General features: G+C 39.0%; 3 protein-coding genes across 4 annotated transcripts; all 3 read right to left on the bottom strand.

The window, feature by feature from the left end:
• Window positions 1–661: 661 nt before the first annotated feature.
• Window positions 662–2,288, bottom strand: LOC144634088 (uncharacterized). Its single transcript, XM_078493040.1, has one exon. It carries the CDS (start codon window positions 2,137–2,139, stop codon window positions 1,102–1,104), a length of 1,038 nt encoding a protein of 345 aa, XP_078349166.1. The 5' UTR covers window positions 2,140–2,288; the 3' UTR covers window positions 662–1,101.
• A 128-nt stretch (window positions 2,289–2,416) lies between these two features.
• On the bottom strand, window positions 2,417–5,242 carry LOC144634089 (uncharacterized). The gene has a single exon (XM_078493041.1). It carries the CDS (start codon window positions 5,101–5,103, stop codon window positions 4,066–4,068), a length of 1,038 nt encoding a protein of 345 aa, XP_078349167.1. The 5' UTR covers window positions 5,104–5,242; the 3' UTR covers window positions 2,417–4,065.
• A 1,942-nt stretch (window positions 5,243–7,184) lies between these two features.
• Window positions 7,185–8,987, bottom strand: LOC144633340 (small cysteine-rich protein 1-like). 2 transcript variants are annotated; one of them, XR_013567035.1, is made up of 3 exons: window positions 8,605–8,978; window positions 8,146–8,278; window positions 7,185–7,548 (listed from the first exon to the last, which is right to left on the bottom strand). XR_013567035.1 is itself a non-coding variant. In XM_078492231.1 (3 exons), exons 2-3 carry the CDS (start codon window positions 8,261–8,263, stop codon window positions 7,843–7,845), a joined length of 165 nt encoding a protein of 54 aa, XP_078348357.1. In that variant the 5' UTR covers window positions 8,264–8,278; window positions 8,605–8,987; the 3' UTR covers window positions 7,587–7,842. The 2 variants fall into 2 exon arrangements, 1 of the variants encoding a protein (XP_078348357.1); XM_078492231.1 differs by lacking the exon at window positions 7,185–7,548 and adding an exon at window positions 7,587–7,889 and having other exon boundaries at window positions 8,605–8,987.
• Between the last annotated feature and the right edge of the window lie 4,553 nt (window positions 8,988–13,540).

Genomic DNA, 13,540 nt, shown 5'->3' with positions numbered 1-13,540 from the left:
ATTAATGCGCGATAAATATATTATATTTTTGGTATACAATCCTAGAACTACATCCTGGAATTCGCCAGGACTCGCCGGGTAATTCCAGCAGTCATTTATCATGCAAATAAAACTATTACTTTAGGCCGGGTATGGATAAGTTTTCTTGTGAACACAATTTGATGATTAGAATATTAAGGTCGCCACCTTAATTTCGGTGTCACACTTGGTGAGGCAAATGAAATGGTCAACTTTGTACTGTATAGAAGAAAGTGTTCTTAATACCAATCTATAAACGCGATCTTTTGGTGAATTAATATTAAGAGGGTGAAAGCTGTACGCGTTCTAATATGTTAAGCCAGTGGCATGGATGTACTGATGCAAAACGATGCAAACCGAAGATCCAAGAAGCGAGTCATTACCCGCGTATTCACCAAGTTCGCTTCGTCAGACTATAACTGCTATAAATAAAACCTCTCAGGGAATACGCATTTTTCGATGGCAAATCTACAATTCGTCGTTTTGTCGATGCCAAAATGTTGGGAACTTTCTATTTCACTGTGCTAGCATTCACCGAACGGGCAACTTGTGGAAATCATGAGGTGAAGCACTTTTGGCGTCCAGAGAATGACTATTAAACATAATATCTAACAATGCTTAGCTGTTCAAGACACAACAAGGCTTTTATTCGCCTTTTACATAGTAATTTTATTTCAATGTGTAGATATATATATATAATCTCTGTCTTCAATAGTTCGAAATAGTGTTTTTAACTTGTAGTTGGCAGATAAGCTCTGGCAACGCTTCCCCGACAAAGTTGTAAGGGAAACAGTTCTTCAACTATTGTACCACATTTAAGCGGTCTCAGTTATGTCCAAATGGTTTCTAATTTCTCGACTACTATATTCAAAATTTGTCGTAGTGATGCGTCCGTTCACAAAACATTTTATGTCCACTGTGTATTGATCAACACAAACCAGTGTCATTTCTGACCTGACTTATTCACATCGACAATTGGAGTACAACTCTAGTTCTACGCTACTACTAATTCTATTGCACAATTTGATCCTTAAAAAAACTTTTCCAGCATTAAAAGGTTATTCTCTAGTACATACAGAAAGGTTACTCCATCGTTTGTACCTGTTTCCACATAGATATCAACTCGTGGACACGTTTCAAAGACAGATAGCCCTTGAGGTTACCTTTGGAATCCATGATCTCTGCCGCTCTGTTGAGCATCTCCTCCGTTAACGGACTGGGATGAGCATCCAGATTTCTGCTATCCTGAAGTGACTTCATCGCATCTTCATAGTATTCATCCCAAGTCAACTTTTCTCTAATCTCGTCCCACTTTTTCCTTGATCTGTCTTTGTCTTCTTTTGGTTGAGGAAGTTTTTCCAAATCGCGCCGAATGTTCTTCATCTTGTAGTTTCTGCTTGCCATGAACGAATTTGGAAATATCACCTTGTACAACTTGTTTTGGAGTTGGCTGCAGAGTTCTCCCAAAGACAGCGAGGCATGCAACTCGCGATCGGCTATCTGCAAATGCCGCGGTAACGGAGGAGTAAGCATTTGTCGTCCTGCCCTTGGAATGGCGGCAGATGGCGGCGATATCTCTTTGTGTTGTGACTCACGTATCTCCTTTATTTCTTTCTTCAGGACTAGGTTTCTGCTCTCCATCTTACCCGTGGCTTTGTCGAAATTTTCTTGCAATTCCATGTTTTTCTCGTCCTGGGCCATCTTTGCTTCGGTCAGCTCTCTGATATCCTTCTCCATACGACAAACTTTGACTTTAACGGACTTCAGCTCGTCTTCTAAATCCTTCTTGTCGCTTTCGAGTCGACCGATTCTCGCTTTGAGAGCTTTGATCTCGTCGTTTCTCGACTTCAGTTCCACTTTTAGTTCTTGGTTTTGCTCCTCAAGTATTTCCACGGTTTTGGTTAATTCTCTGATTTCTTTATTCCTATCATCAATCTGCTTTTTAAGGGACTCGATGTCTTCAGTGTGCTGACTAACTACTGCTTCGTTCATTCTTGCGCGGTCTTGATACACTTCTCTTCTCAACGTGACATTCATCCCCAATAAAGCTGCCGCTGCCATTGGATCGACTGAGAGATCTTCACCGAACTGCCTTAATTGTTCTTCGTGGTCGGTAATCATGGCTGTAGCGAGGAAGTTTCCGGGATATTTTTGCTAAAACTACTTCTAAAAACCTACGTTTCTGTCCCTGTGTGATGAAACTGAACATCGGCGTGACGGCAAGCAGGTATTTCCCGACAATATGACGCGGCTGTTTCTTCAACCAATCACTGATCTTACAGCTAGCCCATGTGGCAGATTACTTTACATTGAAAATATAAATAGCCAAAATCCTTAGATTTATGTTTGCTTTCATTTTGAAACTAAAAAAAAGAACATTGCGAAACCAAAATATGCTACATGTTCCTCCTAACATTTTTAATGTTATTTTCTTTTTGTTTCAAATGAACTAAAAACATATGTTTTTTTCACAATTTACTCGCGCGGAGACATTCTGCCTTACAAGTGGTGACCAGAGGCTTTACTTAGTTACTCATGCGCAAATAAGAAGCGGATGTTTACAGAATCGATTTCTAGGAAATTTGTGCCCTTCTGTTTATATTCGTGGTGTTGTTTTTTATAGTTTATATTCCATCCAACAAGTGAACTAACGGGCTATATTGAATTTCTGCAAACTGTATACCCTTACAGTTTGCAATAAAACGTCGAAATAAAATGTTCACGCGAACTTATGGTGGACTACCTATAAGAAACATGACTCCAGCTCATCATTTCGCGCGCCTGACTAAGCATATCGCTCAACAAAACGTTTCTATACTATGCACATATTTGCGTCCTCCAATCACAGTCGTAACTACCACGTGATGTTTTTAACCCAAAAGTTACCACACACAGGTGTTATCAAATAAATATTCAAGTTTCTCGGAAATGGGTGACTGATTTTCTTCTCAGAAAACTAAACTGAGAAACATCATTTTCATTTTAAATATCAAATAAAAGCTTGGCGATTAGTAATGGTGCAGGGAGATGCTTATAAGAAATATCCCTAGTAAAAATCCAAAAATCTGTTTAAAAGAAAAGAGTCCTCTCAAATGCTTCTACACTGCACACAGATATTCGTCTATTAATGGCTTCATCTTTTTATCCTGTCCCGTCATACTCCCAGGACGTTTTCAAATTGAACAGGCTAAGACGCTTGTGAACCTCCGATTATTCGAAGAGAACACTCCAAAAGTTGAAAGGAGATGTTAATAAGTTGAAAATGCTCGTCTGTTAATAGAAAATAGATGGGAATGAAAACATCTTGGTGTTTTACCAGGCGAACCTTGCTTATGTTAAATCGCAGGATTTAGGCGTTAAAGATAGCCCTACAAAATAAACTGCTAAACCTTCTTATTAACTCTAAACTAAGCAAAAGCAAATTAATCGCCGGTATAAGTAGACAAGACCAGATTTTATTTTCGGTGCACTAGGTTGTAGGAAAACGTTCTTTATCACAGCGGACAAAGCTTGAAATGACGCCTTGACTCCACCGTTAAACACATGTAACTACATATCAGGAATTATCATGGTTGACTAAGACCTATGCTTCGATCGCGCTAATCATTCGCTTCTCCCTCCCATGTTATCGTTTATGGTTGAAAGTAAATACGTCTGTAATCGTCAATTTGCAATCCCTAGCAAAACAGAAAAACGAACGAGTTCTTCCAGTGATGATATCCAAGCGAAACCGTGTATTCGAGAAAATTCGACGTATGTGAAACGACTCGCGTTGAAATTTTAGTAGCTTCAGTTTGCCGAGATGATTAAGTGAAAAAACGTACATTTACTACGACTTAAAGAAGAAAAGCGTCTTTATACATCCTTGGGTATTGACTATACTCCACACGACCCACTATCTATTCTTTGCTCTTCGTAGGTGAAGCGAGGGCTAGGCAGAAAGCTTTAAACTAGTCTATTAAATACAAATAAGTAATAAAGTTTGCAAGTTTATCGTCATCTTTTCGCATCCCAGAAGGCCGCAATTTTAAGAAAAGATAGTAAGCGTTACGATAGATCAGTTTCCCACATATGCATCAGCTCGTTTAGAAGCTGCGAAGTAAACCAGCCGGCCTCACCGCTCGACTTATTAGCCTGATCTGTTATGCTTATGGCCAGTTGAAGGGATTCCTTTGATATTTCGGGATGGGCTTCGGCGTTTCTGGTTTCCCGAAGAAGATTTATTGCCTCTTCGTGATTTTCACTCCAGTGAAACTTCTCTTGGATCTTTACCCACTTCTTTTGAGCCTCTTCAGTATTTGAAAGCTTCTTATTCAAGTGACGGTGAATAGTTTCCACCTTGTAATTTATATTTTCCACAAATGAGTTTGGAAACACAGACTTGTACATCTTGATTTGCAGTTGGCGACACATTTCGCCCAGATGAAGCAATGCTTCCAGGCTTGTTTGGGGTATTTGTGGTAGAGGAGGCTTTATTGGCAAACCTTTGGCACCAAGCATCAGAGGAAGAAGCCCTTTATGTTGTGATTCTTTGAGGTCCTTCAGTTCCTTCTTCAGATCGTCGTTCTCCTTTTGTTTCTTTTCGAGATCTTCTTTCACCGCCTCTATATTTCTCACAACTCGCTCCAGATCTTGTTTAAGTTTTAAATATGTTTGGTCCTGGGTTGATTTTGCTTTTCCCAGCTTCTCGACTTCCCTTGTGAGTAGTCCAAGATCAGTCTCAACGGAACCCAACTTTCTCTGCAACTCTCGTTTGTCCTCTTCTAGTTCATCGATTCTCGATCTCAGTGTTTCGATCTCAACATCTTTTGACTTCAGCGCGCTATTAAGTTCATCGTTTTTCTCACGAAGTTCCTTCAAAGATTTCTGTAAGGCGACAATTTCGCCATCTTTCTTTTTTAACTCCTTATTAAGAGACTCGATTTTCTCGCCATGTTCAAGGACTGCAAGAGATTCGGCTATCCTTCCTTGATCAAGAATATTTGGACCTCCTTCTCGAACAATTGTTAACTCGGTTGCGGCGAATGGGAGCCCACGCTCCTGCACCATCTTTTTCAATTGATCCTCGGTTATACCAGTGCTCATTGTGCTTAAACTGCAACTGTATTGCGGTAGTTGGCGATAATATTGGATGTGGTAGAGCGGTACTGACAGCTTCTATCTGCTTTTATCTGACTTAACGTGGCGCGTTTCTTTTCCGCTTAACAAATGTAGTCCTGCGCATGTGCATAGAACAATGTAATTTCTGAGAAAACACGCTGAGGGGGGTCAAACAGGAAATAATATTCATTTCTCATAAAAAAAAAAAAAAACAACAATTTTATTTCTTTGTTATTTTGTCTCCAACATATACATATCTTAATAAGGATACTTCTAAAAAAATAAATAAGAGGACGAGGTCACAAAAAAACCAACACTTCTAAATTCTAATTCGATCGGGAATACACGGCCCCACAAGATAATAGCTTTAATCCTTACCGTGTCTAAATAAAGGTAATTTATTTTATATTTTTTTACTGGAAATTAAACACCTGTTTCCAAAAGGACGAAAAATATGCAAAATCTGATGACTTAAGAAACTTTCTTGGAATCAATAAATTATTGAAATACAATATCAGGAACGAAATGAACAAAATAAACTACTTCTTAAGCCTACGTTTCTGTCCCAGTCTGATAAAACTGAACATGAGCGTGACGGTAAGCAGGTATTTCCCGACAATATGACGCGGCTGTTCCTTCGACCAATCGATGATTTCGACCAAATCACGAATTTAAAGTGCATTTCAGTAAAATAAGTCAAAGAAAAAATTGAACTTTCATTTCGCGCGCTTGACTACGCCGATCGCCGGCTTAACAAGGCGTTTCTATGGCATCACGCAGTGACATCGACCAATCACATTCGTCACTACCATGTGGTTTTTTTTTTAATCCAAAACACTGCACGCAGTCAAGATTCTCGGAAACGGGTAAATTAATGTATCTGCAATCATTTCTCCGAAAGCTAGAAGGCTATTTTTATAATATGGAATATCAACTTGTCGATAATTCATGGTGTAGGATTTCGCTTGTAAGAAATCTTTCTACTGAAAGCCAAAATAAATGTATGTTAATTAGTGAAAAGGCGACGGACGTGCACCATTAATTAACCGTAACGAAGACCAATTCTTCGACAGCTTTTTATGCAACCTCATGAATCCCGCAGCACAACGCCTAGGTTAAGACGCTCGTGAGCTGAAAAAAAAAAAACATTCTAACTCTTGAAATATTTCAGGCTTTCCAAGTGATAATATCGCCAACCTTTAACTCTCATGTGATGAGGGTAATGGGAACATGTAAAATATAAAAAATACAGCAATAGTATTTCAGAAATAATTTCCAAATGTTTCGTCATATTTGCTTCTTTCCAAATGTGTTTATATCGACTCGATGATTTTTTAAAATAACGTCATGAGATTAATTTAACGCACGTTCTGTTGTCCATCATTCCTATGCCTGTTTATTCGGCTTTTAACCCATGCCATTTTTTTTTTCGGGCAACTAGGTCTCCGCCCACCCCCCCCCCCCCCTCCCCAGGTCCGAAGGTGCCCGTACGCCTATGCATGACATGTCCTACTGACTACCTCTATTTATATATTGACTCTATAATCAGATAATCACATCCAAAAAGAAAAAGTATCATACGTTATTTAAGTATGTGAAAATCAAATGGCCAAGCTAGCACGACTTCTCCCCTCTCGTCCCGTTACTTATGTCCGTTGACATCCTCTATTTACTTCCGGCTGTGGCGGCGTGGTTGAGCGGTTATAGCTACAGCGCTAGACTCGAAATCCGGAGGCCACGGGTTCTAATTCAGTTCTAACTACTACTTGGTGATGTTCTGGGTATCCCAGAAATCAAAGCCCCTGCTACGCTTGCAAAAATAGCTAACTATAATACCAGGGGCCTGCAATTTTCCAAAAGACGATTAAGGTTAAAAGTCAGCCGAGGTTTTATTCATCTTCTACAAAAGTGTTTATTTTTTTACTGATGATATTTTGAGGAGTTTGACTGCGATATTTTATTTTGTCAAAACCAGTACCGAAGGACAAAATATATTGATAATAAACCTAAATGAAAAGCTGCAAAATCAAAATTAAAATACGCGCTGATCCTGGATATCGATAAGGTTAATCACAAATTCGACCGTCAGTTTATGGTAATATTAAACTTGTCTTTCTCGTGTTAAAAATTGTCTCCTTATTTGAAATTTGCTTTTCGTTCGTCTCTCTCGCGCCTCTTTCGTCTCGTGGCCCTCTTTTGTCAGCATAGAGTATAGATAGTTAAGGGAAAAGACTCAAAATAACAACTAAGGTTTTATTGTAATAGCTTTTAAATTTCAGTACGTTTAGTGCACGTAGCAAAAAATATCATTTAGATTATTAAGAGTCTATCAACACTGAAGGGTACAAAATGATTGACAATAATTTCTTCGATGCTGTATCCCAACGCCTTTATAGTGTTAAGCGGACCATCAGAAGTTGCCTTCAATACCTAGGAAAATGCAGAAAATATAAAATTAATATTTTACAATTATTATTCAAGGCACATATTGGGACTATATATATACAAGGTTATAAAGGGCCATATGCATAAAACAGATACGATGTGTCATTTACATTATCAGTCTCAGGAACGATACTACTGTGCTGCTGCTGTTGACATTTAACACAAAAATGCAAACCTTAGGTTTACTACAAGTTAAATTCTTACCGGCAACAGCATCTGTTGGTCGCGAGTGGGCAGTAATAGTTTCCACAGGGGTTCATTCCTGGTGGACAGTTGTCTTTAATATACGTAAGTGCACACACCATGCGGCCAGTCACATCTCACCTCTGCAAGAGTTGTTCATTTGTTAGAAAATCGTTACCTCCAGGGCAGTTTAAAAAAGGATCACGACTTTTTTCCTACTTTTCTGAGTTACAAACGAGTGTCACAAAAAGCATGCCTTACAGTGCAAACGGCAAATACAAAATTCTATATTTTTAAAACACCCAATAGATTCGTAATTACGTTTAAATAATGTACAATAATTTCCTCTGTCTTTCTCTTGGCAACCGCTTAGCCCCCTTAACAACAAGTACTACTTACCTGGGCAATTTTTGCCGCGGTAGTCATTTATTGGGTTACCGAATCCATCCATAACAGCAGCTTGCGCCGTTACCCCAAGAACAATCAGCAATAAGCACATACTGAATTTGACATCCATGGTTGTTCTTTGGTTCTATAACAGTAAAACAACATTGTTAAACTTTTTCTAATACTGTCTGGCCATGATTAAAATGACCACGAATTACCAACTGTATCATACATTGCTGTCTGTTTTTCAATATTTTGACATGGAATTCGACCGTTCTTCAAACAGGTTTATACATCTTGCCAAATATGTAATTTCTAATGGCTTGCAGGATTAGATACCATGAAAGAAGCACTTAAAAAGATGTAGAACCTTCTCTCTTAAACAACTGTAGTGCACATTTGTTTCAACTGAAAGTAAAAACAAAAGCGAGGGCTCAGACAATAGTGATGACAAAGAGAAAGAGAACGTACGTCAATAAGTTCCTTGTAAGGCTCACTTGAAGACAGCGGAAGTAACTTGTAGCTCGACGTTTTCCACAGACTTAAGAAAAACCATTTGATAGCGGTCTTTTATAGCTCAACACAAGGCTATTCAAGGTCTACTTGTGAACAACCCATGACTTCTACACAATGCTTTCGATTTGTCCATTCTTCTTTGATGATTAGCTTGTGACTTGATTGCACAGACCTGTTCTATTACAAGTAAAGCGCTGAACAACTCGTGACTGTTGCCAAAGGCGTGAAGGTTGGAATAACCACAAACCGTAATTCCCCGAATTGTGCGGTAATCTGTTAAAAGTACCTAAACAATTGTTTTAGAAGTTTAAAGTCATCGACCAGGAAAGAAACTTTTCTCAGAAGATTCCAAAGTTCACTTATTTAAGAAAAGATTTAGTGAGTTAAATAATGTAATTTTATTGTACTCAATAACTTCAACCTCTTCGCTATTGTTTTTTTTTTGCACTCTTTATTTTAGTAATGCCAACGTCCTTTGTGATATATATTCATTTGCTTTAAAAATGTCCCTGTTTTATTCCGTTAGTGTATTTTTCTGGTAATTGTTTTACTTAATCTTTTCTCTTACTTTCGGCAAAGGCGAGACTAGTTTCTTTCACATGACAAATCTGTGGTATCTCCCACACCTCTTCGCAGAAGAGAAGGAGCTACAAAACGAACACGCCATAAAAAGGTAAAAAAATCCCAGTCAAGAGCGATAGTCGCATGACATCTTTCTCCTTGTTGTCAATTAACAAGCTCAAAATTTAATTTTAAGTCAAAGCGAAAGTCTTCCATGCCATGCAACTGATCGAAAATCACAAAAAAAATCTTCAATTTGGACTTTTCGACAGAAAACATTTCGACAAACGCATATATGGCATAATTTTAAGACAGGGCTACGACTTGTTTTGAATGTTACCAACGTTGCTGTTAGGTGTGAATTAGCATAGAGGAACTGGAAGTCAGTATGATTAGAACCAAACTTGCGCAAGATTTTACAATGCACTTACGCTACCCCGATGTTTTTTCCTGAAAAAAGTCATTTTCACTTGACAATATACTACAGGCGTAAAATTTTTCTTCTGCAGAATTACTCCTGTATTAAGGTAGTACATCTCATTTGTGTAAATATTGACACTGTGAGCTTTTATATAATAATATAGTAATTCACATTGGTTCTAATGAGCGTTTTGTGTGTATTTCACTTCACTTCTATTTGCATTTTTTTTTTTATAAATAAACGCTTGAATATCCGAAACGACTGCAGAACAATAAGTTTACAACTACTTTTGAATACAAAATATTTAATAAAAGTGCCTCCGATTCTTCTGGGAAGAGAAACATTCCGGCTTGTGTTGCTTATTGTCGTTGCAATGTAGTAAGATTATCTTCGAGGATTCCGGATATCTGTTTTATCTATAGTGTAAACGTGTATTGGGCATTTAACTTTTTATCAACTTATTATACTATTCGGTTATTATGCGTGGAAAAAAAAAATCGTCTAAAAATTAATGAAACCATTTTACCTGCGTTCCATATAATATAGAGTCAAACGAAACATTCGTTTGTCTTTGATTTTGACTTCCGTTTTCATTTCAGATTGCATTGTCACACCACAACATTCTAACAACAGAAAAATTCGCAAAACAATTGGAGAAATTTCGTAGAAAATGCTGGTTACAAGTTAAGTTTTAATAAAAATAAATATTGATTTAGTACATATCTTTGTCACTAACAGCAAATAATAATAAAAGAAAAGAGTAAAATTCATTCTTAACTGAACTTCAGCCTTGGGTATGTTCTTTGGATGCTCTTAAATTTTTGTTTTTAGTTGGTTGTAGTTGAATTATAACTATCTTCAGCAATGGCAAAGTTAAACAGTTACTTTACGAATTTAAGCCAGTATTCAATATTTATTATTCCGCTGCAAGTCATGTCGGATTTGATTGACCGCTCTATTCCGAGTGGACATTTTTGTGACACAGTGACTCGTGCATTACCTATCAAGCATGACTTCTTGGAATACTGATCAATTTCTCGGAATCTGTTCTATACTCCAAAAAAGGGCATGGCTATTTGTGTAGACGTGTCTCATTGGTAGACATTGTAGTAGGGAAAAACCCCGAAATCTGAAATTGTTTGTTGTGCGGCCTTTCCATCATGGCGAAGGGAAAATGTAGGCTTGTTTCAAGATGGATGATTGTTTCAACGCTGGTTTTGCTGATGTTGCTTCAGGGAGCTCTTCTAGATCAATATTTTTACAATCACGGCAAACATACCGGCTGGAAAGCGTTTTTGCTCGCTTACGTTCCCGCGATTGCCCTTTTGGTTTGTCAGCAAATAGTGGAAACTCTCGCCGGCGATCCATTGCATTCGACGGAACGAGAACTGTACGACGAAAACGTTAGCTCCACAACATTCAAAACGCTCAAACGCGTGATAGGAGGGTATCACAAAATGTTTACATGGTTACTCTACGTGTTACCGTCGATCTTTCAGTTCGTTTGGATCCTTAGCGAATTCGTGGAAGAGATTGAAACGTCGTCGTTGTTTGGCCCACGATTTCTTAAAATTATCCTGTGCTTTCCATCTGGAGTTTTCCTGTTATTAGACACAATCGAGTACGCCGTCAAACCCGAGCTCAATGTGGAGTGGTGGCGAGTCTTCGATCTCTTTGATATAGTCGAGTTATTACAAATTCTGCTTATGGAAAAAAATAATTCGTTGCCCATAAATAAAGCTACAAAAGTTGCCATGCTGTTCTTCGGGTCAATTAGTCTATTTCTCCCAGCATTTTCGCTGTGGGAATTACATGCTTGCCGAAAGACATCTTCTGCAGCTGGTCGTACATCTAGCAACAAAAGAACTCGACTGATCTCAAAAGTACGAATTGCTTCTAAACTATGTCAGCTGGTTTTCGTGAACCTTGCCTTCTTGGCGATAAGGCTTGTTTTATTTTTCGATTTCAAACTAGATGCTTCGGTGTTTGCAGCAAAGAACACTGTTGCCATTATAGTCGGTGGAATAGAAATCTTTTCTGCGTGCAGAACCAAAGAAGCAAAAGAACCTAAAGAGAGCGTTTATTCAAGGAATGCATTTCAGAATCCTATTTTTGAAAGTACGTTTGATGGGCTACACGACACTAGCTTGGCCAAGATCACGACATCTTGTTCAACACAGACAGTTGCTGCAGAGTGTCTAAACGACCAACACAAGATGAACAGACCAGAGGAACTTCCTCCAAATCTTCTTAGAAAGGCCCCTGCTCAAAACGGAGACTTAGCAAAAAGACCCTGTGACACACACGCCAAGGAAACGAAGTCGTACCCACCAATGCTGGATGGCTTATTGCTGGCCAATCGTACCAGTGAAGTGTCACAAAGCTTTTCAAATTTCGACAACAGTGCCACGTTTACCAAAATAACAGAGTCTCGATCAACACAGACAACGATAGAAGGGATTTCAAGCGATCAGCTACTTCGTCAGTGTTGTGATTCACATAGAATGCCCAGAATAGCGCGGGAACATCTTCAGGACCCTCAAATAGAAGATCCTGTTCTTTTCGGAGATTCAAGAGCTTGTTCATCCGGTAACCTAGGAGCCAAGGAATCAAGTCCACTTCATTCAGCCTTGCAGCAAACAACGATCAGGCAAGAGGAACGTTCTCAAATGCAAAATCCTCGAAGAAAATATGAGTCGAGGGTTTGTTCACCCTGGGATACAGGCGCCAATGAATCAAGCCCATTTTCTTCTTCGCAGCTAAAGACGACAAGACAAGATAAAGAACATTTGAATCAAATTCCTCAAAAAGAAAATCCCATTCTTGTCGATGATTCAAAGGTTCGATTGCCTCGCGACACCGGCGACAGCGAATCAAGTCCACTTCCTTCAGCTTCGCAGCTAAAGACGACTAGACAAGAGGAACGTTTTCGAGCTCAAAATCCTCAAAAAGAAAACCCTTTTCTTTTCGGAAATTCAAGAGTTCGATTACCCCGCGACTCAGGCACCAACGAATTAAGTGCACTTCCTTCAGCTTCGCAGCTAAAGACGACTAGACAAGAGAAACGTTTTCAAATGCAAAACCCTCGAAAAGAAAATCCTGTTCTTGTCGGTGATTCAAGAGTTAGATTACCCCGCGACTCAGGCACCAGCGAATGTAGTGCACTTCCTTCAGCTTTGCAGCGAAATACTACCAGGCCAGAAGAACGCTTTCAAATGCTAAACCCTCGAAAAGAAAATCCTGTTCTTGTCGGTGATTCAAGAGTTAGATTACCTCGCGACTCAGGCGCCAGCGAATTAAGTGCACATCCTTCAGCTTTGCAGCAAAAAACAACCGGACAAGAGGAACGTTTTCAAATGCAAAACCCTCGAAAACAAAATCCTGTTTATGTCGGTGATTCAAGATTTAGATTACCTCGCAACACAGGCGCCAGCGAATCAAGTGCACTTCCTTCAGCTTTGTTACAAAAAACGACCAGGCAAGAGGAACGTTCACAATTAAAAAACGATCGAAAAGAAAGTCCTTTTCTTGTCGGTGCTTCAAGAGTTCGATTACCTTGCGACACAGGCACCAGCGAATTAAATCCACTTCCTTCAGATTTGCACCAAAGAACGACCAGCCAAAAGGACCATTCTCAAATGCAAAATCTTCCAAGAAAGAAACCCGGTTTAGGCGGCGTTTCAAGATATGGTTTACCGCGCAACACACGTACCAAAGAATTCAATCCGCATTATTCACCTTCCCTTGACGACAAATTGGCCGGTAACGGGAAAGATGAAGTACACCTACGCTTCGCAGGGTTTGATAAACGCCCAACAAGACAGTTAGATAGACCTACACATGAATATACAGGTCAAAGGAAAGGACACGGAGTAAAGCCTAAACCTAGAGATCATTTTCCATAAGGTC

Source organism: Oculina patagonica, chromosome 12, assembly GCF_052425735.1.
Source record: "Oculina patagonica isolate OP01 chromosome 12, crgOcupat, whole genome shotgun sequence".
NCBI lineage: Eukaryota > Metazoa > Cnidaria > Anthozoa > Scleractinia > Oculinidae > Oculina > Oculina patagonica.
Note: the sequence above shows the minus strand (reverse complement) of the source record. Positions and strands in the feature narration are given on the sequence as shown.